Source organism: Stegostoma tigrinum, chromosome 29 (genome assembly GCF_030684315.1).
Source record: "Stegostoma tigrinum isolate sSteTig4 chromosome 29, sSteTig4.hap1, whole genome shotgun sequence".
NCBI classification, from domain to species: Eukaryota; Metazoa; Chordata; class Chondrichthyes; order Orectolobiformes; family Stegostomatidae; genus Stegostoma; species Stegostoma tigrinum.
Window position 1 is genome coordinate 25847687 of NC_081382.1, and position 24725 is coordinate 25872411.

At 40.4% G+C, this 24725-nt stretch overlaps 1 protein-coding gene across 1 annotated transcript in view; it reads left to right on the forward strand.

Moving 5' to 3' along the window:
* Positions 1-15267: 15267 nt before the first annotated feature.
* Positions 15268-24725, forward strand: part of olfml2a (olfactomedin-like 2A) — a 54802-nt gene continuing 45344 nt past the window's right edge. Inside the window, exon 1 of the mRNA XM_048559268.2 lies at positions 15268-15855. Coding sequence (XP_048415225.2) covers positions 15787-15855 — 69 coding nt within the window. The 5' untranslated portion in view covers positions 15268-15786. The remainder of the gene's footprint in view (positions 15856-24725) is intronic.

The window sequence follows — 24725 nt, forward strand, 5'->3', positions numbered from 1 at the left end:
GCCTTTATGTCAAGGGCAGTCACTCTTATCATCTCACTTCTGGAATTTGAGAGTGGACTGATGAGGCATTATTTTACAGGATTGGATTAGCCTTACCTTTTGTGAGCAGAACATTCCTGTCATGCGATAGGTAAATGCTAAAGTTGTAGCTGTATTGGAACATATTGCCCAGAGGAATTGGTGGTTCTTGAGCACAAGTCTTCAGCAAAATATCAGGATATTGCCAGGGCCTGTAATATTTACTGCATCCAGTGTACTTGGTAATCTCTTGTAATCTCCTGGAACGAATCAAATTAACTGAAAACTGGCTTCTGCAATGTTGAAGGCCTCAGGAAGAGGCTGAGATACATTGCTCACTCTACATTTCTAAGTGAAGATGATTGCAAAAGATTCAGTCTTTTGTTTCACACTTATATGCTGGGCTCCACCATTATTGAGGATGAGAAAGTTTGTGGTGTTTCCTCCTCCCATTAGTTATCCAATTGTTCACCACCATTCACAACTGGTCATAGCAATGATTTGATCTGGTCTGCTAATTGGGCAGCTGTTTAGTTCTGTCTATATCATGCTGCTTCTGAAATTGAACATCTATGTATTTCAGTACTGCAGCTTCACTAAGTTAGCACAACATTTGCAGGGAGCCAGAACAGGAAAAAAATCATTTAATTATTAAAAAATATAAGCTTACTCGCATGAGTAGTCAACAATCATTGGTCATTGGGAGCAGAATCAAGACTAAAGCAACATTTTTTTTCTAAGATAATAAAATGTGAGGCTGGATGAACACAGCAGGCCCAGCAGCATCTCAGGAGCACAAAAGCTGACGTTTCGGGCCTAGACCCTTTTTTTCTACGCTTTTCTACAATATCCAACAACCAAAATCATGAAATGTCATATAAAGGTAGCAATTCTAGAAGTTGCAAGAACTCAAAAAAATGTCTAGTCTCAGGTATAATTCCTGTTAAAGATTTTGCACACAATTTAGGGGTAACATCAAAATCAACAAAAACCTGTCAGTGAGCATCTTTCTTGCACTTTTAGCCAAGGAGTGGCATAAGGCAAAAGTGAAAATAAAATATCTTCAAAAATAGGTAAGGAGCTAAAACCAGACATCTCACAGCATCATAACTCAATTTTCACTGTAACTCTAAGGGTCAAAATAAAATAGTTGCTGATATAATTTAGTGGAGATGGAATGACATCAGCAGTTTGCTCATGCACATTCCAGGTAACAAAATTCATTACCTGCACAATCAGAAAAGACCTTATCCGTGAGTTTAAATAAAGGTTAAACCCTTGCTTCATTCAAAAGGGTGGAGGAAGGTAGTTAAATAAATATTTGACACACAATGAATGACACTGTAATCCCAATGAAACCAATCATCATCTCACACTTTAGTTAATGAATTGCAAAATTTTATGACAATGATAGGCCCAAGGTTCCAATATATTGCAGTGTTTATTGATGTTTTTTATAACAAACACTATCTCTTAGAATAAATCTCCCGTGAAGGTTGCTAGGTATATTTGTGCACTGTGTGTTGGCTGTTGTTACACAGTGCAATAATAGATTGGAATTTCAATTTGCACCTCAAAAGAATAGATAATTACAACTAATGTAAAATCAAAAGTCCTTAAATGTTAGTATAATGTTTAATATATCAATAAGGCACAAACATGAAGATAAGTGCAACACAAATAAAAAATTATGCACCAAGCAAAGACAAGATACAAAGTCCAAAAGAATATGTAGGTTCAATGTCTCTTACAAGGCTCAATCCTTTGCAAAGTCTGTTTGATTATCAGAAAAGCAGATAATCGAGGTTCCACTGAGTTTTGCTAAGTTTTGTTTTGCTAGACCAAAAATTCATTTTGTGTTCTTAGTATTTGAACTTTTTGCATTGTACTTCAAATTTGTGATTAAAGTTAAGTATTATTCACCTCCATTAATCAACACCCTGTTATTACACATGCTAAGTAGTGTGATCTGTTGTTGGTACAGGTATTGACATGAATAAAAGGGAATACATCTTCTTAGAGAAAGGAACATATTTTTCAAGTAACCCACATGAAATACGAAACATCATTAAAATACTTAATTTGATATAAACAAACTTTTAAAAAGTGCAAGTTCTATTCATGAACTTGTGAGTAATGTGTTTCAGTACTTCCGATATTTATATAAGAGTATTTGGCATTTCTTTTAAAACGGGCTTGAAAATAAAGAATGCCAGACTATAACCGTATACCAGAAGATGATATTCAGTCATTGTTTCATCAAGTCCACTTCCATGGAGTGACATTTATTTAAAGTGACATTATGCATGTAGGATAAGCAAAGTACTTCTGAAGTGGCTTACACTTTATTACATTTAAGTGTCATAGAATCATTGAAAAGTAAACCCCAGAAGGAGACCATTCAGCCTTTTGTATTTGTGCTGTTTCTTTCAAAAATGCTTTAGTTCCACGTACCCTTTAGGTTCATTGTCTTGAAAATTCCTTTTCTTCAAGTAGTCTCCAATTCTAGCCATTTATTCTCTAGATTTTTTGTTGATAATTTAAAAATCTATAACATCAGATTAATCACCAACTTGGCAATGAGATTGTTTTTCTCTATTTCTTCTCTCAATATCTCTCATAACTTTTAAAAGGGCTCATTTGTCCTCTCTGCTGTTCAAAGGAGAACTCTCAAGAGAGGCTCTCACAGTGTTCTCTAAGTCTTAGAGAAAGGACTATTTAAAGAACAAAGGTACTATGGCACAACTAGTTAATATTCCTGACAGAACATTCGACAGAGAAGGAGCAGATCATTCTGGAAGATACATAACCTGGCTATAATTTCAAGAAACAAAAGCCTATGTTTGCTTTTACTTTATATAAGTGGGACTTGTATTTATTGGAACAGCGTACTATAAGAATCTTGTTTTATTCGCGGTTAGAAGTTAAAAGGTATTTATTCAGTTTGTTAATAGTTCAGTTGATTTGTTCACTGTTAGAGTTGGACAAATTGTTACTTGTTGATTGTAAAGTGAATATCAAGGATTTATTTTATTTAACCACTAGAAGTTGCTGAAAGGCAGGTTACACCACTCTTTACAACTCCTTATTACAGATTATAGAGCAAGGCACTTTTCTTTGAGTGTTTCGATTCCAGTTCTCAGGGTGGGGGAGTGTCAACCTCTCCTGCATAACACTATTCATGGTGTACTCTCTTTCTACTTATCCCCAATAAGGAAATGGCAGAGGTATTGAACAGCTATTTTGTGTGTGCTCACTGTAGAAGACTTAAAAGCCTTCCCAAAGATACTTAAAAATTAAGAAGTCATTATGAGGGAGGAGCTTAAAACAACCACCAATATCAAGTGGTGTAAAGCTAAGGCTGGCAATGGGATCAGGATGGGAGTGGAGTCACAGAAGTAGCAGGAAAATCAATGAACATAGCAAAAGGACTGATATTACAGAGGAAGGGGGAGGTGAGGATTAAAGAAGGAAAAAATGACACCAGAGGAAAGTAGAAAGCTATCTACAGTGTTGCAGGGGCAAGCACTGTACTGGGGATGGGTAGAGGGTGAATGAACCAAATGAATGACTAACAACCACCGTCTCTCTCAATGATCATTTTACAGAAGGTCTCTCAGAAAAATTGCAGTAAAAATGGGAAATTTGTGAACTGCTTGCATGTGTTCTTGCAAAAGCAGACACATCTAACTGAGAGAAGCAGAAACTGAAAACATATTATTGTCCAAACATCCAGTTAACATTGAAATGAAGCCCTTATGTTAATGGGACAAGGCTCTATTAACTCCAAACATCAACATCCCAATCATGTCCCTTGATTAACTTTGGGAAGAAGGCACTTAAGGCTAAGCAACAGTGATAATAGCATTAGGGGAGTGGGGTAGAGTCTTATTCCATATGCAGCTGTGCAGGACCATCACAGGCTCGTGTATCTGAAAGTGAGGGACATGGGTTTAAACCATTGTGCAAGCTGTAGGTTCCAAGGTTGTAGGTTTGTTTCATGTTAGTTTCACAGGGAATAATGAAGGTCACCAAGAGTCAAATTGCAAAATCAAATAGAGCTAATTGCCACATACATAGAAACTGATGTAAAAATTGCGGTGACAAAGACCTCCCACATGGCAGAATGAGGAGAAGGAAAAGCATTCATGGATCATGCAGGTTACAGCTTACCACATAGAAATGGCTGTAGGGCAGTCTTTGACCAAATACCTGAACAGCCTAATTAAAGGCCCAAAGAGTAGCTTGAGTATGTCAGGTCTGAAGCTAACAGAAGCTAACATCTCATTTCTGATATTTCCTTACAGATCAGTATTTTTATGCTAGACATTTGACCAACTTAATTCAACAGCTGCATTAGAACTTCTGAGGCTAAGACGGAGGAAGAGGAAAAGAAGTAGGGATGACCTGTGTCAACAGAACCAGAGACATGAGGATCAGAGGGTTGGAGCTGTGAATGAACATTCATTGTCTGAAGAGGGGGACCAGATCTTCAACACCATCAAGCAATGTACTCATAGGAAGTACACAGAAGGCATAGTAGATCCATACAAATGAGGGAAAGGCAGCACCGGCAATGTCTTGACATGATTAGGGATGCCAGGAGCTCCATGGCAAATCTGTACTGGGGATGCAGCACAAACCTTAAGCCCTGAATATCATAGTGGCACTGAGCTCCCTCACCATCAGCTCCTTTTAAACCTAAACTGAAGACATGTGTGGCATCTCCAGTCAACAGTCCAAAAGCTCATTCATGAACTCACCAGTGCCCTCTACAGTTTTTCCAATTCACCGTGGCCCCAGAGAGCCATCAGATTTGTAGCCATCACTGGGTTCCCTCACGTGCAGTGGGTTAGTGACTGCACATATATTGTACTCGAAGGTCCATGGCATCATTCAGCCAAATTCCTGTACAGGAAGGAAATTTTCTCTCTCAATGTCCAGCTTGTTTGTGACCACTGGCAGCAATTCCTGCAGGGGAGGAGGCAGGAGAATAAGATTGAGAAATATACCAGCCATGATTGAATAGTGGAGCAGACCCAATGGGCTGACGGCCTAATTCTGCTCCTTATCTTATGATCATAGGTTGTGGTGGCTAGTCCAGTATTTATTGCCCATCCTTAATTGCCCAGCTTGGCTTCAGCTGCCAATGTAGGACCAAGACCACCTGACAATAAGAAAAGGAAGATTACACAACTTTCCCTGAATATTGAATATTAGGAGTAGCTTGCTGATTATTTTGCTGGCTTGATTTAGACAGCTTTTGTGGGGAAACTCCAAGGTCTAGAGCTTAGAGGGATCTGGCCTGTTAAGGGTCTTCTGACCAAATGAAGGCATTTGGGTCTCTGGCAGAGGGAAGCTGGTGTGGCAAGGCTTCTTTGGAGTGTCTTGAGGAGACAGTACTTGGGTGCCTGTCTGTTGCTCCTCCTCCCTGTCAGTACACAACAATACTTCCTCATTCCTTAATGAAGGAGACACCTAAAGGGTGCAGGAACTCACCATCTATATTGGACTCAACAGGCATCTATTCTCCAGTAATCCTCCCATTGTTAAATCCTCAGATCCAAAGGGCCGTAAGACATATGAGCAGAAGTAGGTCATTCAGCCCACAGAATCTGCTCCACCTTTCAATCACATTATGGCTGACCAGATGATCCTCAACTCCACTTTCATACCTTTTGCTATTACCCTCAGAACCCTTACTGATTAAGCTCTGTCTATCCCAGCCTTGGATATACATAAGGACAGAATCTTGACAATCCTCTATGGTAAAGAATTCCAAAGAGTCATTACCCTCAGCAAAAAGAAATTCCTCCTCTTTTAGTTTTAAATATGTATCCCCTTATTCTGAGATTATGTTCTCTGGTTCTCGACTCTTTCACAACAGTGAATGATCTTTTGCCATCTACCCTGTTAAGTTCCCCAAGAATGGTGCTTGTTTCAGTAAGATCACTTCTCATTCTTCTACATTACAATAAGTACAGACCTAGCCTACTCAGCATCTCCTCATGAGACAGCCCCTCAATGCCTGAAATCAGCCTAATGAATCTCTAGACTGCCATCAATACCAATATATCTTTCTTTAGATAAGGGGCCCAAACTATCCACCCAGTTTTTAACAGTGCCTTGTCTTTTTACATAAATTTGTTCACAGGATGAATGTTACTGCTTAGGCCAGCATTTATTGCCCACCCTAGAGGGCAGCTAATAGTCAAGCACATTGCTGTGTGTCTGAAGTCATATGTAGTCCAGACAAGAATGGCAGATTTCCTTCCCCTAAAGGACATTAGTGAAGCAGATGGGATTTTCCCCTGGCAATCAGCAATGGATTCATTGTCATCTTTAAATTAATTCCAGATTTTTACTGAATTCAAATTCCACCACTTGCCATGGCAGGATTTGAACCCAGGTCCCCAGATCATTAGCTGGGTTTATGGATACAAGAGTTTCATGAAAATGCTTCCCCCTAAATGCAACATAGTTAAATGTCCTCTAGATGGGGCTGGGAAGCTAGGAATCAGATTTCTTTGGCCTGGTTTGGGGGTGTGATCTGGACACCGCATATAAAATTGTTTATATAGTTTTAGCAAAATCTCCCTTCTTTTAATCTCCATTCCTTTTGAAATAAGGGCCAGCATTCTATTTGCTTTCCCTATTGCCGCCTGAACTTGGATGCTAGCTTCTGTGTTATATGGATGAGGGGCCCCAAATCACCTTTTCTTCTTTTTCTAGCTGCTCCCATGTCTCAGTGCTGTGGTCATCAGAATGTGACACTAACCATACTCTTGTTAAATTACCCACCAAGAAGAATGTCACAATGTTAGTGGAGTGTGAGGAGGAAGGCCTTGAAGATTCATCCTCCGTGGCTTGCAACTGTTCCTCCTCAGTGATGTTGTTTGAGAGGCTGAGAGGGATGGACCTTGGGGCTGAGTATTTTATTTCTTTGGCTTGGCTTGGGGGTGTGATCTGGAGGCTGCATAGAAAAGCACAAATAATCTTTTGTTTCATGAGCCGCTACCCTTACCCAATGTTTTATTCAGATGTTGGTGCTTCATGTGCAGCTGAGATTGGTCATTTTGCAATTAGCTCATTAGATGGCTGTAAATATTCAATAATCCCTTCAGGACGTATGCATACACACAACAGAAGTTAGGTGTTTAACAGTTTAATGTCATTAAACAGCTAAAACTGATGAAAATTATTAAATCATCATATGATATATGTGCTAGAGACAGCTGCGAGGCATTCATCTGGAAGCCAGTTTTTAATGGTTGTGCCCTTGTCCTTTAGAAGCCTTTGGTTCATAAGCATTATATGTGTACATTCTCCTGGTTGTTGACCTAGGGCAGTGAGTTGATGGTGTGTGAGCTGCAGAGTGTCATAGGTCCTTGTGTATTTGATTTGTGAATCCTGGAAGATGTCGGAGAGGCATTTCCACTGTAATGTCAGTAGTGCTACATTGATAGCTGCAATGAAGTGACAAATATTGAGGCACATGAGCCATCTGATTAACATGCCTAGCACCAAGTGCTATATGTGACAGACCTGTGTGGTTGCAAGCTTACAATGGTAACTTACACTCCTAAGGCCATGAAGCATTGAGTAGACAGTGATACCCACCCTGGCAATTTGCTGCAGGTAATTCATCCACTTGCATCACTGCAGCCAGGATTATTTTGGGGAACCCATGGTCACTGATCTCCATAGCCACCTCTTGCCAGGCTACCTTCATCAGTCGGGGTGCTTGCTATTGAAACTATCATTACTTTCCTTTTATTTTACACACTTTCAGTTTGGAATTGTGACCAGAAGTTGAGATTTGAACTTTAAACAGCACCTTGTCTTAAAAAGAGAGAACAAAAGACGAACATTGACGTTGAGAACAGGCATATTAAATAATGCAGGCTAAGTATTTCTCTAAGATTACTATTGACAAACTGACAGAGAGATGTTATTTATGTTCAGGGACTGGCAGCTGGTTGGGTGTTGAATTGATCAATCAAGGGAAGAACTGGGGCTGACCAGCCAATGACAGAGGAGTTGAAAAGAAAGCGATGCCAAGAAGTTAATAAAATGTGAGGCTGGATGAACACAGCAGGCCAAGCAGCATCTCAGGAGCACAAAAGCTGACGTTTCGGGCCTAGACCCTTCATCAGAGAGGGGGATGGGGGGAGGGAACTGGAATAAATAGGGAGAGAGGGGGAGGCGGACCGAAGATGGAGAGTAAAGAAGATAGGTGGAGAGAGTGTAGGTGGGGAGGTAGGGAGGGGATAGGTCAGTCCAGGGAAGACGGACAGGTCAAGGAGGTGGGATGAGGTTAGTAGGTAGCTGGGGGTGCGGCTTGGGGTGGGAGGAAGGGATGGGTGAGAGGAAGAACCGGTTGGGGAGGCAGAGACAGGTTGGACTGGTTTTGGGATGCAGTGGGTGGGGGGGAAGAGCTGGGCTGGTTGTGTGGTGCAGTGGGGGGAGGGGGTGAACTGGGCTGGTTTAGGGATGCAGTAGGGGAAGGGGAGATTTTGAAACTGGTGAAGTCCACATTGAACTGGCTTTGAGTTTTTGAGTAGGAAGCAGGGTACTGCTTAGGAGGCTACAGCACTGGGTTTCTTCAGTTTTTCTCGCTTTAGTCATTCTCCAGGTATCAACTTCTTGATAACCTTGAGAAAAAAAAACAGTCTGTAAGAAATAAGGAAAAGTCCTGGGAGGTTTGTGGAAGCTGTTTGCACTGACTTTGGAATTCAAGCAAGCTCTAATCCTATATGCCGATAATACAACACATCAGATTTCATGTAGGCTTTTATTCATTGTTGAAACGGTTATCTAAATGACAATTTGTGGTGTTTTTATTTCAAAAAATCCCTTAACTATGTCTGTCTGTCAGTATGTGAGATGGGCTTGGTAATCAAAGAAGATTAGGTTTAGATTACAAACATTAATTAGATAACCTTATTGATTAATTGATTGATTTATTGTCACATGTACTGAAATACAGTCAAAAGCTTTGTTTATGAGCAGTACAGACAGATCACAGCAAGCAAAGGATGTACATATCAAAAAGACTAAGTGGTGTACAGGTTACATTACTTGAGGCTAGACTCCATTCAACAGCCTGATAATGGCCAGAAAGAAACTATTCCTGAACCTGCTTGTGCGTGTGCATGCTCTTGTATCTTTTGCTTGACAGAAGAGGTTGTAGGAGTCATTATCAGGATGCGATGGGTCTTTGATGATGTTAGCCGCCTTTCCATGCAACAAGCCTTGTAAATAGAGTCCATGAATGGAAGGTTGGCTTCTATGACGGTCTGGGCTGTGCACACCACCTTCTGCTGTTTCTTACTGTCCTGGGCACAGCAGTTGCCGTACGAGGCTGTTATGCGCCTGGTCAGTATGCCTTCAATGGTGCATCTGTAGAAGTTAGTGAAAGGCCTTATGGACATGCCAAATTTCCTGAGCCGCCTGGAGGAAGAAGAGGCATTGGGCCTTCTTGACTGTCGCATTTATGTGGGAAGTCCAGGACAGGTCGTCGGTTATCATCACTCTGATTAACTTGAAGCTCTTCACTCTCTCAACATCAGTTCCATTATGTAGATGGGGGTGTGTTCTCCTCCTTTCTTTCTGAAGTCAATGATCAGTTTTTTGTACTTTGCCAGCATTGAGAGGCAGATTGTTTTCATTGCGCCACACCACCAAGCCCTCTATTTCCCTTCTGTATTTTGACTTGTTTTTGTTAGATATCAGTTACACTATGGTGGTGTCATCATGAACTTGTAGATGGAGTACATTCAGAATTTGGCACCACAGTTGTAGGTGTGCAGGGAGTACAGTAGGGGGCTAAGGATGCTTACTTAGCTGTGTTACTGTGGAGGAGGTGCAGTTATCCATCCTCAGTGATTACGGCCTGTGGGTCGGAAAGCTGAGGATCCAGTTGCAGATGGGGGAGCTGAGACCAAGGTCATGTAGTTTTGAGATCAGTCTGTTGGGTGTAATGGTGTTGGAGGTGGAGCTGTCATCGATAAGCAGGAGTCTGACGTAGGCGTCATTGTTGTCCAGATGTTCCAGGAATGGAAGAAGGGCTAAGGATACGGCATCGTATGTGGGCCTGTTATGTTGGTATGCAAACTGTAGGGGATTGAGGCAGTTTGGGAGGCTGGAGTTGATGTGGGCCATGACTAGCCTCTCAAAGCACTTCATGATTATTGAAGTCAGAGTTATTGGGTAATAGTCATCAAGGCACACTGCATGTGTTTTCTTGGGTACGGGGGATGATGGTGGTCTTCTTGAAGCAAGTGGGGACTTTGTCCTGTAGGAGGGAGAGGTTGAGTACCTCTGCCAGTTAGTCCACACAGGATCTAAGTGCTCGGCAGAGGACACCGTCCGGGCCCATCGCTTTCCTTGGATTGACTCCCAGGAAGACTGATCTGACTTCTGAAGAGGTGACAGAGGGAACTGGTGTGTCTGAGGCTGCTGGGGCAGGCATTGCCATGATGGTGGCATTCTGCTCAAACCAAGCACTGAAAGCATCGAGCGTGTCTCTATTTGGACCAAATAATGTTCTCTTGATCTAAACTTCCTCATGTTCCAATTTGTTCTTCATGTCTTAAGGTGCACTAATAGTTGTTTCTAATGCGCAGGGCTCCTGAGCTTACTTCTTTATAATTCTGTTATGCTATTTCCCTCTCTTTGTTATCAATCTGTTTCTTCGCTTTCCCTTAACGTCCACCCTACTGTAGTCCTAATTCTAACTTTTAGCCTGACATTCCCTTCCCTCAGTGTCCTGTTCCTTGCTATCCTCCCTGCAGTTATCAGTCTGCCATTCCCTTCTTTCAGACTTAGTTGTAATTATGCTCCATAATGATAATGCTCGGAACTGATCCACAAACTAAAATCACATTTCCTATTCTCCAAGAAATCAACCTGGTCACTAATGTCAGGAAGCATAGGAAATGAAGAGACATATCCTTAGTTTCATCCCTAAAATTAAATTAACTATAATTTTCATTTCTGTGAAAATATCGTGCATTTGTGAATGAGACAAAAAGAATATGTGATGCCTACATCTATGAGTTCACTTCTCTGCAACCATTACATTGTACTCTTCCCTCTGTTCTATTACCATTACACATTTTGTATGGTATGATATGCTTGAATTGCATGCAAAACAAATGTTTTCACCGTACCTGGGTACATGTGACAATAATAAATCAAACCCAATCTAATCTAATCTCACATCTTTTACTATTCACCCTCCATATCACTTCCTTTCCTACATTTATATCTCCTTCAAATCCTTTCTTGTCATTTCAATCTTACAGTATCCTTCATCAGTCCTACTTCCTCAGAGCTCTGTGTCTAATATTATTCTCCCACAGTCTAGCCGCTAAGTGTTAGCTCTAGACCTGTAGTGTGAATCCAGTTTTTCTGAGGTGAATGCATCCAATACATATCTTTGATCTCAGTCCCCATAGCTCTAATATAAAACCAAAAAATAGGCTGGAAAACCTATGTAGGTCAGGCAGCATCTGTGGCGAGAAACAGAGCTAATGGGTGGATTCCTTTGTTTTTAGACTAAGGTGGAGGTGGGCCTAAAAGAATACTTCTGCTTAGGGGTGAGTTGAGATTCTTGCACAATAATGTACTTCTCTGCTGGTTACATATGTATACATTGTCAAATGACAAATTTTATGGGCAGGAAGTCTTCCTGTCCCCGTAACCTTCCCCCAGCTGCCAGATCTTCTGGGTTCCAGCTTCTTAGTGCGCTCTTTAAAAGGCACGCTGACAGCATTTTATTCTCTGAAGCCCAGAGACATCACTGAACCTCCGTTCATCAACCCCACACACATATGAAATTGTCGAAGAGCAGGCAAAACGTGGCGCCATGTGTTAGTGATGGTTCCCTAGTGGATCTCTTGAAGGCATTCATGACAAGTCTAGGAATTGTTATGATAGATGGATAGGAAGCCTGACAAAATCAGACTTGCAACATAATAAAGTTTAAATATGTGTTGACACTCAAAATTGCCCAATGGTTCATAACCAGATTTTACAAATAACTGAGATTGGACACCAAGTTGAGAACTTAAACAAAAATTCACAATTTACTAAAGATAATGTAACTTTGGCAGAACACAGAATCAAGCCACTGTTCCCCGTACATAGAATACCTTATACAGTAAAATGCTGTCCCTACAACCAACCATGAGAGTTTATCTCCGCCATCCTGAAAGCAGACCACATTCCGCCCCACACGGATGTGAGGAATACACTAGACATGATCTATACCGCCACAAACATAATACAGAGAAAATTCCCCAAATCCCTATTCATTGTGGCCAGGGACTTCAACCAAGCCAACCTCAAGCAAGATAATAAAATGTGAGGCTGGATGAACACAGCAGGCCAAGCAGCATCTCAGGAGCACAAAAGCTGACGTTTCGGGCCTAGACCCTTCATCAGAGAGTTCCCATTATCTCCAACCTCAAGCAAGAGATGCCTAGATACCACCAATTCTAAACTTTCAATCAATTACCCTACTGTGGTGATTAATCAAAATACAATCTACTTCTTCAATTTGCATATTGGAAATAAATCTTCCTTTAATTAAATTTAACTTTATAGTAATTCAATGTTTGTGTAAGTGATGCACATTAATTACTCTCACATACAAAGAATGTATAATTTTCTCCAGGTGCAGACCTTACAGCAGATTAGTAGGGAAGTCAATGCTAGGTTATGCATGTCTTAATCATGAATGGAAAACATATTTGTTCCCACTGCTTATTCACTTTGTGCTGTCAATAAGTTTAAACTTGTTTTAAAGTCACAGAAATTGTTCAGGATACCCTTTCTGATTAGATTTGTGCAACACACACATCTCATTGTGTTTTCCTACCAATTTTCCCTGAGAGTGGAAACATTAAGCTGAAATATGTAAACAATCAAGCCGTTGCCAAAATTTTCTGAAACAGTCTAATGTGTGCATCCAGAAAGAATACTGGTGTAAAGTTCGCATTTCCTTCCTTCCTTATTTATCTCTCTCTTTGATTTTTTGTTAATTTACTAGTTTTATATTAATGGTTTAAATTAATTATTTTAGTTTTTATTTTCTCAACTCTTTCTGCTTCATCTCCAACAGATTACAGAAGACGGCCACTTGTGCACACATCAAGATCACCCAAACAGAATACATTAATTGAAGGAAAAATGTGAAATTTAATTAGCTTACAATCATCTTTCACACATGAGAAGGTCTTTCACATCTATGTTGTTCCCCAAACATGAAATAAAAGTTTTGGCATATTTGCAAAGTAAACCCAGTACTTACGCAGGTCAGTTGAGTTCCACAGATAAATAATCAAACATATTGTGCCATTCTATCACTGTAACATTCAAACATATTCATTAAGGCTCACATCATATTTACAGAAAGATTACACCAGTTGAGCAGCAACAGTTTTGTCAGGCCTATACCTCTATGACATCAGACAGATGACTTAATTTGAAACTAGAGAAATAGCTCTCAAGTTTCTCTAGAAATGTCAATATATATTTCTTAAACTTCAAGAATGGCTTTAAAGTCCCATCTTGTTGAGAATCCTGTGCAAATGCAGGTGTACTCACCTAAACCCGAGCTGTTGAACGCAAACGGTTCACTGGCAGAGAGGAGGTGGAGGGAGAAGGCACCTCTGGTGCAAAATGAGGTAAAATTCCTAAGCTGCCTGGCTGTTCTTCCTCTTCTCTCTGCATGCATGCTGGCATCATCCTGTCTACTTGAGGGAAAAAGACACCCAAGTGAAGTCAAAGTGGCTTATCTGCCTTTCACCTTGCCTTTGATACTAAGCACTCATGACTAGAGCCAAGAGACTGCAGGTCCAAGTGCAAATCTGGCAGTCATTGAGCATCCCGTTGGACTCAGTTCTCCAAAGAAGCCAAAAACCTTTTCCATGGACGCAGCCACAGAGTCATATGCTGGAGTCATGACAATAGTCAGAAGTTGGACAGAGTCCATCTGCCACTCCAGTCTAGTGAGGGACAGCAGCATCATTGCCTAAAGGTCTCCTGTTTGTCTGTATAGGTTGATAGTGTCACTTACATTTTATATAGCAAAGTAGAGAAGGACATCTTCTGCATGGGGCTGATGCCACTGCCCCACAGTATTTTGTAATTCCGAAACTAATCTAGTCAATGTGCAGGTGTACGGTGCTAGTGAATGCCTTGCTCGTGCCTCCTTAATGTATCAGAGCCATCAACCTTAGAGGTAGTACTTAGCAGAGGCTCTGCCCACATCCATTTAGCTGCCCATTTGTCATTAGTCCCTGTGGAAGATAAAGAATTAGTTGATGAAAGTGCGTGGTCCCTTTGTAGATGAATGTGTTAGACTGCTTGCATATCTGAGAAGGGCAGGCTGTGATGTTCCTTGCCGGATTTCTTCCCATTCCAATCACTCCAGTGGTCAACACGTACCAGCTCACAACCTACTTCTCTTGAGGGGTAAGGGATACAGATATCTGACACCTCTCTGCTAGTCTGGGCTCCCCTTTCTTGTAATTGCCAGCTTCTCCAGCAATGAATGAAAGATACAAAATCAGAAATTGCTGCAAAAACGTTGCATGTCTGGCAGCATCTGTGGCAAGAAAGTAGAGTTAATGTTTTGCGTCCAGTGACTCTCCTCCAGAACATGAATGAAATAAGATGGTTGAATGTGATGAGAATAGGTCAGAGGACACCCTGAGCTATTTTCCATTCCTTTGGCACCTCTCCCAGTTTGTTTCTTCTGCTATATCCAACTCTCATTTCCTTCAATAAATCCAGAATGTAAGTAATCAATGACTCATCCATTCAACAGTACTTCTTAGCCAAACCTGTCAATTGAAATACAAGATAATAAAATGTGAGGCTGGATGAACACAGCACGCCCAGCAGCATCTCAGGAGCACAAAAGCTGACGTTTCGGGCCTAGACCCTTCATCCTGTTCACCCGATGCTGCTGCTTGGCCTGCTGCGTTCATCCAGCCTCACATTTTATTATCTTGGATTCTCCAGCATCCGCAGTTCCCATTATCACTATCAATTGAAATAAGAGTTTCAGTTCTAGTTTAAATCTACAGTTCAATGAAAGCGAATGAATGTAAATATATAATCTGCTTCGTTCCATGGAGAAAGGAGGCGTTCTCGCCATCAGGTGGCGCAGTCACATCAGAAAATAAATAGAAAAGCTACGATTAGTTTAAACACTTGGTAAATTAGGAATGGACACGCACGTATTATCTTTCGTTTTAAACTCCTTTTGGCTCAATTGAACACACTGTGAAGTGAACGGACACAATAATAGCATGTTATTTTCATATTCAAATGAAACTCTTCTTTATGTGATATTTATTCCCCGGTAAGCATTAGTTTTGGAGACTTCAACAACTTCAGCGATCGGTTCGTCCTCTCTGCGTGGACACTGACTGAGCTGGTACGATCTGCAGTTGGTTGTCATTATTGTCCCTCCCTCGAATTCAATACACAGTGGGAATTATTTAAAAAATCCTGCCTCTACCAAAAAGCCGAAATCTGCGCTGCACAGCCGCAGTCATTCCCAGTTTCAGAGGAGATTTGAAGGCGAGCTTTTGGAGGTCCTGAGAAGAGCAAGCCTTGTGTAGGAAAACAAAAATATTTCTTCTTCGATGATTTGTAGTGACTTTGCAAGCATTGTCACCGAATTCTTGCTGATGGTACAGCATTTCTGCTCAGATTGTTCTGTCCAAATATCGAAACGAGGCGTTTAAAATGTGGAGATTTCCCAAATATATTCTTTCTCTTTTTATCCTAACACGAGCAGTCAGTGCAACGAGTAAGGTAAGTTTTTATCTTTTGAATAATTGTTGATAGATTAAATGCTTTTAAATTAAACTTCTACATAACTTCTCTTTACGTTCGAATAATTACAAGATTGACTAAACTTCTGTTTTGGAATAGGTCTTTTTGCAGTGTTTCTGCGGTGACACAGGGATTCGGGGTATACCGGGCCATCTGATTGTCAGGTTCACACTGCAAACTTTGTATCAGTTTCTCCTCCAAATATGGTTTATGCACACAATTTACAAAAATAGATTACATGTGTATCCGCCGTTGGCATTACATAAAGCGCAAAACAACTACGTTTCTACCAGTTCTGCATGTTATTTATCATATTTAAAGTTGTAATCAATATTTACAGTGTTCATTGCATGTCAAACATGTCACCCGCGGATTTTTTTTCACAGCTTCGAACCCTTCTGTGTACTGTTGTTGAAGACTTGTAGATACTGGCCTTTCCCCGTTCTTTGTTAGAAGTTGGTTAAATACAGAACTCAAGATTATGTTATTATAAAAAAGTTGTGAGAGTTCCCTCTGAACATCTGGGTTGGATTCAGCTCGGGGAAGCCACAGTAGGCGGTTCAGAATAGCCGTGCAATGTTGTTTCTCAACACATGGCTTTTTCAGAATTTTTGTTTACAGTTAATACACGAAGTGTTCCAACTGGATTTGCTATGATAATCAAAGAAGCTGCACTTCAATGTAAACAGAACATGGTCTGTACTGTAATTTCTTGTCATTTAAAGTGGAATTTACTGTTCCAAGAAAACTATTGAATTTGAGTAGGGACAACTGCTATTTAACCCTACTTTAAATCTTAACAATATAAAGTGCTATCAACACCTGAACACATATATTTCCTTGAGTGCAAACTTTTTTTTTCAAATGTTGGTTGATTTTGTGCTTACAGCATGTTCTATTATTTCAGATTTCCAGCATTTACAAATGTCTTCTTAACTTAAAATCTTATTCAAATAAATCTAATATAAGATTTTAAGTCAGGACAGTTCAAATTATTGTATAATTTTGTGACTAGATTCTTCAGCAATTATTTGAAGTATTCCATCATGTTATCCACAAACTCAGAACATATATAATGTAATGCATATATTTCCTGGGTGTTTTGACCTTAAACTTTAAATCCTGCAATAATTGAATAAATATGAAGGTTTCCAAAATTTCATATAAGTGCCAGAGAAGTCATATATTTTCCAGAAACAAAAACAGAAGTTGCTGGAAAAGCTCAGCAGGTCTGGCAGCCTCTCTGAAGAAAAAAATCAGCGTTAACATTTCAGGTCCCATGAGCCTTTTGGAAAAACCATCTCCACCCCTCCCACCCCCCCCCCCCCCCATGACTGTGAATCTGCATTGTTGTCTGATTCCAATATCCATTTATTCTCTCAGAATTAAAAACTCAATTGATCTTAGCATCGAACATGCTCAATGGTAGAAAATAAAATTCACAGCCTTCCTGTATAAAGCATTCCAAAGATTCATACGCCTGTAAGTAAAGAAGTGCCTCCTCATCTCAATTCTAAATTGATTATGACCACTAATTCTATACCTGCTAACCAATGGAAACAATTTCTTTGCATCTTCCTTGCCAAGCCTATTCAGAATTTACAGTTCAATTAGATCAGCTTTTATTCTCCTCTCCAAAGAATATGGTCTGTTCTACTCAATTTTCCTCTGAGACAGTCTCATGCCAGGAATCAATCTAGTGAATCTTTATTGCGCTACCTATAAGGAAATGTATCCTTTCTTGGATATGAAGATGAAACATTACAGATAAAAGTACTTTATCAAGTGAAGAAAATACTTTATTTGGAATTTTCATCAATATCATCCCTTCTCATTTTCTTAAACCAAGGTCAATGATGGTAGTTACAGGATAGGTGATAATAGTATAGTGAACATGAGATTAAAAAAAGAGATGAAACAAAATGCTGCTCTCACAATGATTCACAATAAAACATTTTATTACCTGCTACATTACATTGAACAATAAATGCTTCATAAATCTGTGCCCTGAATGGTTTTAATCTAAAATGAGATAGAAATTGTCTTTGCGAGGGGAATGTTTAAAAAAAAGTTTGCTCAACTCTTCAAATGTTGAATGCCAGATAATTGAAAAATATAAATAGAAAATATATTAATTTCAAATCATTAAAAACAATCTGGTGATGCAGAGTATCGATCTTACAAAAATACACTATGCTTATATTTATTCCCTTGAGTTTAGTAGAATAAAGCAATCTATTTGCTGTATTTAAAAATGATTTAACAGGGTAGATCGAGTGAGGCTATCTCCTCTGATGAGCAAATCCAGTAGAAGGATGCATAACATTAAAATTTGAGACAGATTATCCAGATGCGACTTCAAAGAGAAATTTCCATGCAAAGACAATAGAAATCTGGAACTGTGTACTCCGAAAAGCAGTTGAAACCACATCAATTGGTAATTTATCATCATAGAATGGAAACTGCACAGAAGGAGGCTGTCAGTTCTTCATGTCAATGTTTTTCCTTTTAAACAGCAACCCAAGTGTGAGTCTCATATCTGTATACTGATCAGCATGCTGATGCATTGACTTCTGATCACAGCGACAGGAAAAAATACAGGGAATTAGACCCTTATCCTCTTGTTGTAGCCCAATAGATTATTTTTCTCTTTAAGTGCATATCCAATTGCTCTGTGAAAGCTGCAGTTAAATCTATCTCCATCACACTCTCAGACAGTGCACTCCAGACCTTAACCACTTGCTATTAAAAAATATTCTTCATATCCTGATGCTTCTTTTGCTAATATCCTTAAATCAATGTCCAGTGGTTTTTGACCTCTGCCAAAGGGAAAAACATTCTCCCATCTATTCAATATAGATAACTTATGATTTTGAACACATCTTATTAAATGTCTTCTCACATTTTTTTTCTTCTGTGAGGAGATGAATGTCAGCTTCTCTAGTCCATCCTTGGAACTGAAGCCTGTCATCTCTGGAACTATCCTTGTAAACGTTTCTGCCTACTCCATAAAGCTTTCATATCCTTACTAAATTGCAGTGTATAGAATTGGACTCACCTCTCGAGAGGTGATGCAAATGATGATTTATAGAAGTTAATTTTCACCACTTTTAAAACTGAAATTCATCGATTTTTATTAGATAAGAGTTAAGAGCTGAGGAAGTTATGTAGTGTTAGTTCAATGATGGAATAGGTATCTCAATGGCCTACTTCTGTTTCTGTTCTAAAAGAAAGTGGAGTACTAAGAACGTGCTAGTGTCTTTGATTCCTTGCACAGAGAGTTTCTGAAGGATGAAAAACAAAGCAGATACTGGCTATCAGGAATACTTGAAAGTGAATTACTTAAGTTGCTCTTGCAGATTTCCCAGGGACTAGTTACACAGCTAGATTAACAGTCATTTGGAGCAGGTTACCTGCTCACTCATTAGCTATAAAAATCACAAAGAGAAAAGAATGATTAAAAAATGACCGGGTCTGATATTATTTCAGCTGCACAAAATATGAAGATTAGTACAGAAGAGAAAGATAGATTGTGTTTTAATGTGTCATTTTAAAAACAACAACATTGTTTGAAGTATTGGAGATTGATGGATTACTTCTAAATGCAAACACAAATTTAAATCTTTGTTCTTCTGTCACAAGTACAACATCAACAAAGCAATTTAATCTTCAAAGTCTTGAATTATTTGCACTTTTAGTATTTCATGACCTTCACAACATATTACATAACACACTAAGACAACATTCACAAAAACCTAGACTGTTCCTCAGAAAGTTTCACTGTTGGCTGGAATGCTTAACCTGTTCAAATTGTTATCATCTGGTAAGGCTTTCTAAATAAATATGTTCTACAGATTGGCAGTAGTACAAACAGATAAATTATTCAGTAGCAAAAGCAAGTGATTACATTTCAAAACCGTCAGCACCACAGGAAGATTTTATTTGACTTTCTGTGTACAAAAATGTTGGGAACTGGTAAAATTAAAATAACAATGCTGCCACACATTGTCTGAAGCTCAAACATCTCATTTCCACTTTTAACATTATCCTCCTAGTAATGTATAGAAATCTAGAAACAAAGATTGCTGGAAAAGCAGAGCAAGTTTGTGAAATCAAAAGTTTTAGTTATGATTCGTCATCAGAATTGTAATGGGGTTAATTTTATAATTGTATTTCTGAATTAATATCATTACAGTGCAAAAATGGAGTATGAAATCCTGCACCACAAGAATGGTATTCCTTGCAGTGGATGGGAAATCCTGAGTGCACTGGACATGATTTTTTTCTTTAGCAGTTTAATTATAAAATGACTGATGGTTCATAACCATTTTCTGAAAAGTTGTTTATTTTATACAGAATCTTTTTGGTGCTGCAGGATCTTGGGAAATGTCATCCAGAATATGGCCATCATCACTGTTTAAATGAAGTTTTATGACTGAATAACTTCAAAGGGACACAGGCAACTTGATAAAATGGGTAGATAGGCAGTCAAGATGAAATTTAATGCAGAGAGGAGGGAAGTGATTTAGTTTGGCATGGAGAAACAGTATAAAATATAGGAAACAATGCCATTGGGGATACAACCATTGAGGGGCATTGGTTTATTGTGTGTATAAATCTTTAAAGGTGACAGGACAAATTGGAAATATTAAAAAATGTATTCATTTTGTGGGAAATGGGTGTCACTGTCTGGCCAGCATTTATTGCCCGTTGCTAGTTGCCCTTGATAAGGTGATAGTAAGCTGCCTTCTTGAAACACTGCAGCCCACCTGCTGCGTGTTGACCCACAATGCTATTTGGGAGGGAATTCCAGGATTTTGACCCAGTGATGGTGAACGAACGGTGATATATTTCCAAGTCAGGAAGGTGATTGGCTTGGGGGGGCTCTTGATTGTGGTGGTGTTCTTATATATCTGCTGCCCTTGTCCTTCTGGGTGGAACTGGTCATAGGTTTGGAAGGTGCTGTCTGAGGATGTTTGATGAATTTCTGCAGTGCATCTTGTGGAGAATATGCATTGCTGAGCATTGGTGTTGGAGGGAGTGGATGCTTGTGGATATTGTGCCAATCAAGCGGGCTGCTTGGTCCTGGATGCTGTCAAGCTTCTTGAGTGTTGTTGGCACTGCACCCATCCAGGCAAGTGGGGAGTATTCCATCACGCTCGTTACTTGTGCCGCGTAGACGGTGGATAGACTTTGAGGATCAGGAGGTATGCTACTTGTCGCTGTATTCCTTGACTCTGACCTACTCTTGCAGCCACTGTGTTTATGTGGTGAGTCCAGTTGAGTTTCTGGTCATTGATTACTTAATATACAGCATTCTGGATTTTCTCAACAGGGATGTATAATACAAAAGCAAGGAGGTTCATATTAACCCTGTGTGGAAAATAACACTGATTTGGTCCCAACTCCTGCTGATTACCATGTACTGTCCTGTCTCGGCTGATAATCAGTACTCCTCCATGTTGTACAACTGAGGGTGGCAAGACCATAAAATATGCTGTAGGTGGGTGGTTTAAATGTCCACCACCAAGATAGGGCAAAGGCTATGCATCCTGACAATATACTGGCATTGGTACTGAAGACTTGTGCTCCAGAGGTTGGGCGCTCCCTGGGCAAGCTTTTTGGCAGCAGCACCACTGATTGAACTGGTTCGCTGTTAGAGGACATTGCTGTTGACTGGGCCTGAAACAGGTGGTGAAGGAAAGAACAAAAGGGAAAAGCACACTTGACCTCATTCTGATCAATCAGCCAGCTGCAGATGCATCTGTCTATGACAGTGTTGGTAAGAGTGACCATCGCAAATCTTTGTGGAGATGAAGTCCTGCTTTCACATTGAGAATACTCTCTATTGGGCTTGTGGGGCACTATCGCCATACTAAATGGGACAGACTGCGAATAGATCTAACAATTCAAGACTGGACTTCCATGATGTTCTCTAGGCCATCAACAATAGAACAGTTGTACTCCTGTCTAGTCTGCAATCCCAGCATATCTTCCACTCAACCATTACCATCAGTCCAGCGGATCAACACTGGTTCAACAGAACATGCAGGAGGCCATGCTAGGAGCAGCACTAGGCATATCTGAAATTGAGATGTCAACCTAGTGAAGCTACCAAATGAGTCTATTTACACACCAAACAGTATAAGCAACATGCCATAGAGAGCTAAGCGATCCTGTAGCTAATGGAGCAGATCTAAGCTCTGCAGTCCTGCCATGCCCAGTCATTAATGGTGGTAGACAACTACACAGTTCACTGGAGGAGAAGGCTCCACAAATATCCTCATCCTCAATGATGGAAGAACCTAGCACATCGCTGCAAAAGATAAGGCTGAAGCATTCATAGTAATCTTCAGTCAGAAGTGCTGAGAGGATGATCTATCTCAGCCTTCTCCCTTGGACCTCCAGAATCAGAGGACACAGTTTAAAAATAAGGGGTAGGCCATTTAGAACAGAGTTGAGGAAAAACTTCTTCACCCAGAGAGTGGTGGATATATGGAACGCTCTGCCCCAGAAGGCAGTGGAGGCCAACTCTCTGGATACTTTCAAGAAAGAGATAGATAGAGCTCTTAAAGATAGTGGAATCAAGGGTTATGGGGATAAGGCAGGAACAGGATACTGATTGTGGATGATCAACCATGATCATAATGAATGGTGGTGCTGGCTCGAAGGGCCGAATGGCCTACTCCAGCACCTATTGTCTATTGGCATGACAGATACCAATCTTCAGCCAATTTTGATTTTCTCCATGTGATCTGGAGCCACTGGATACTGGAAAGGCTATGGGCTCTGACAACATTCCGGCAATAGTACTGAAGACTTGCGCTCCAGAACTTGGGCACTCCCATAGCCTAGCTGTTCCAGTACAGTTACAAAACTGGCATCTACCTGATAATGTAGAAAATACCTAGGTATGTACGCAAGAAGCAGGACAGATCCAACCCGGCCCGTCACCACCCCATCAGTCTCCTCTCAATCATCAATAAAGTGATGGAAGGTGTCATCAAAAGTGCCATCAAGCAGCACCCACTCAGCAATAACTTGTTCAGTGACACTCAGTTTGGGTTCTGCCAGGGCCACTCAGTGGTTGACATCATTACATCCTTGGTTCAAACAATTCCAGAGGTGAGGTGGGAGTGATAAACTATGACATCAAGGCTGCATTTAACCGAGTGAGGCATCAAGGACCCCACACAAAACTAGAATCAATGGATTGCAGGGGTGGACTCTGTGCTGAGTGCAGTCCTGCTTGGCACATAGGAAGATAGTTGTGGTTGTTGAAGGTCAATCATCTCAGCCCCAGGGCATCTCTTAAGGAGTTTCTGAAGGTAGTGTGCTAGATCCAACCCTCTTCAGTTACTTCATCAGTGACCTTCCCTCCATCATAAGGTCAGAATGGGGATGTTCATCAATGATTGCACAATGTTCAGCACCATTTGGGACTCCTCAGATACTGAAGCAGTCCGTGTTCAAATGTAACAAGATCTGGACAATATCCAGGCTTGGATTAATGGCATCTACCATTTGCAACACACAAATGCCAGGCAATGACCATCTCCAATAAGAGGCAATATAACCATTGCCCCTTGACACTCAATAGTGTTAGCATAACTGAATGCCCTGTAACAACATCCTTGGGTTTACTATTGCCCAGAAACTCAACTGGACTTGCCATGTAAACAAGAACAGGTAGGAGGCTAGGAATACTGTGGTGAGTAAATCACCTCCTCATTCTCAGAGATTGTCCATCATCTACAAGGCACATGTCAGCAGTGTGATGGAATACTTCCTGGTTGCCTGGGTGAGTGCAGGTCCAACAATGAAGAAGCTTGATACCATTCAGGACAAAGCAGCTCACTTGATTGGTACCACATCCACAAGGGTCTGTTCCCTCCACCACTGGTGCTCAGTAGCAGCCCTGTTACCATCTGCAAGATGCTCAGCAGAAATTCACTGAATATCCTTTGACAGCGCCTTCCAAACCCATAACCACTTCCTTCTAGGAGGACAATGGCAGCAGATGCTCAGGAATATCACCACCTACGCGTTATCTTCAAGCTACTCACCATCCTGACTTGGAAATACATCACTGTTCCTTTATTGTCACTGAATCAAAATTCTAGTATTCCCTCCCTAATGGCATTGTGTGTCTACTTACAGAATGTGGACTCACTACCGCCAAACAGGGGATGGGCAATAAATGCTGGCCAGCCAGCAATGCTCATGTCCAGTGAGTGAATGTAAAAAACTGGAACATTGAGTCCAGTTCTTGCCACCATACTTTAACAAGATTTTATTGGCATTAGAGAGGATGCAGAAAAGATCCTGGGGTGATGAACTTCAGTTGAGTAAATAGATTGAAGAAATTAGAACTGTCCTCCTTAGAGAAGAACAACATGTGAGGAGATTTGGCAGAGATGTTCAAAATAATGGGCGGTCTGGATAGAATAGCTAGTGAGATAAAGGTCTTATTTGTGAAAGAATCGAGAAACAGAAGGCTCTGATTTTAGATAATTGACAAAAGAATCAATGGTGTTGTGAAGAAAAGCATGTTTAATGGAACCAGAGGGATCTGAGTTTGGTGGAGGCACTTTCAATTAAAACATTAAAAAGGAAAATGATTAATTTCTGAAAAGGTAGAAAGTGCAGATTTACAGGGAGAAGGTAAAGTTGCTACAGTCCTACCAGACCATGGGAGTGTTCTCTCATTAGAGAGAAACACCACGTGGTGATTTAACCTGAGGGTTACCACTCCTCAAGCAAGGGGACAGGATGAGAAGGAGACTTCTTTGTGGTAATCTCAGCTGGTGCAGGAATTGAACTTACACTGTTAGCATCAGCTCACATTG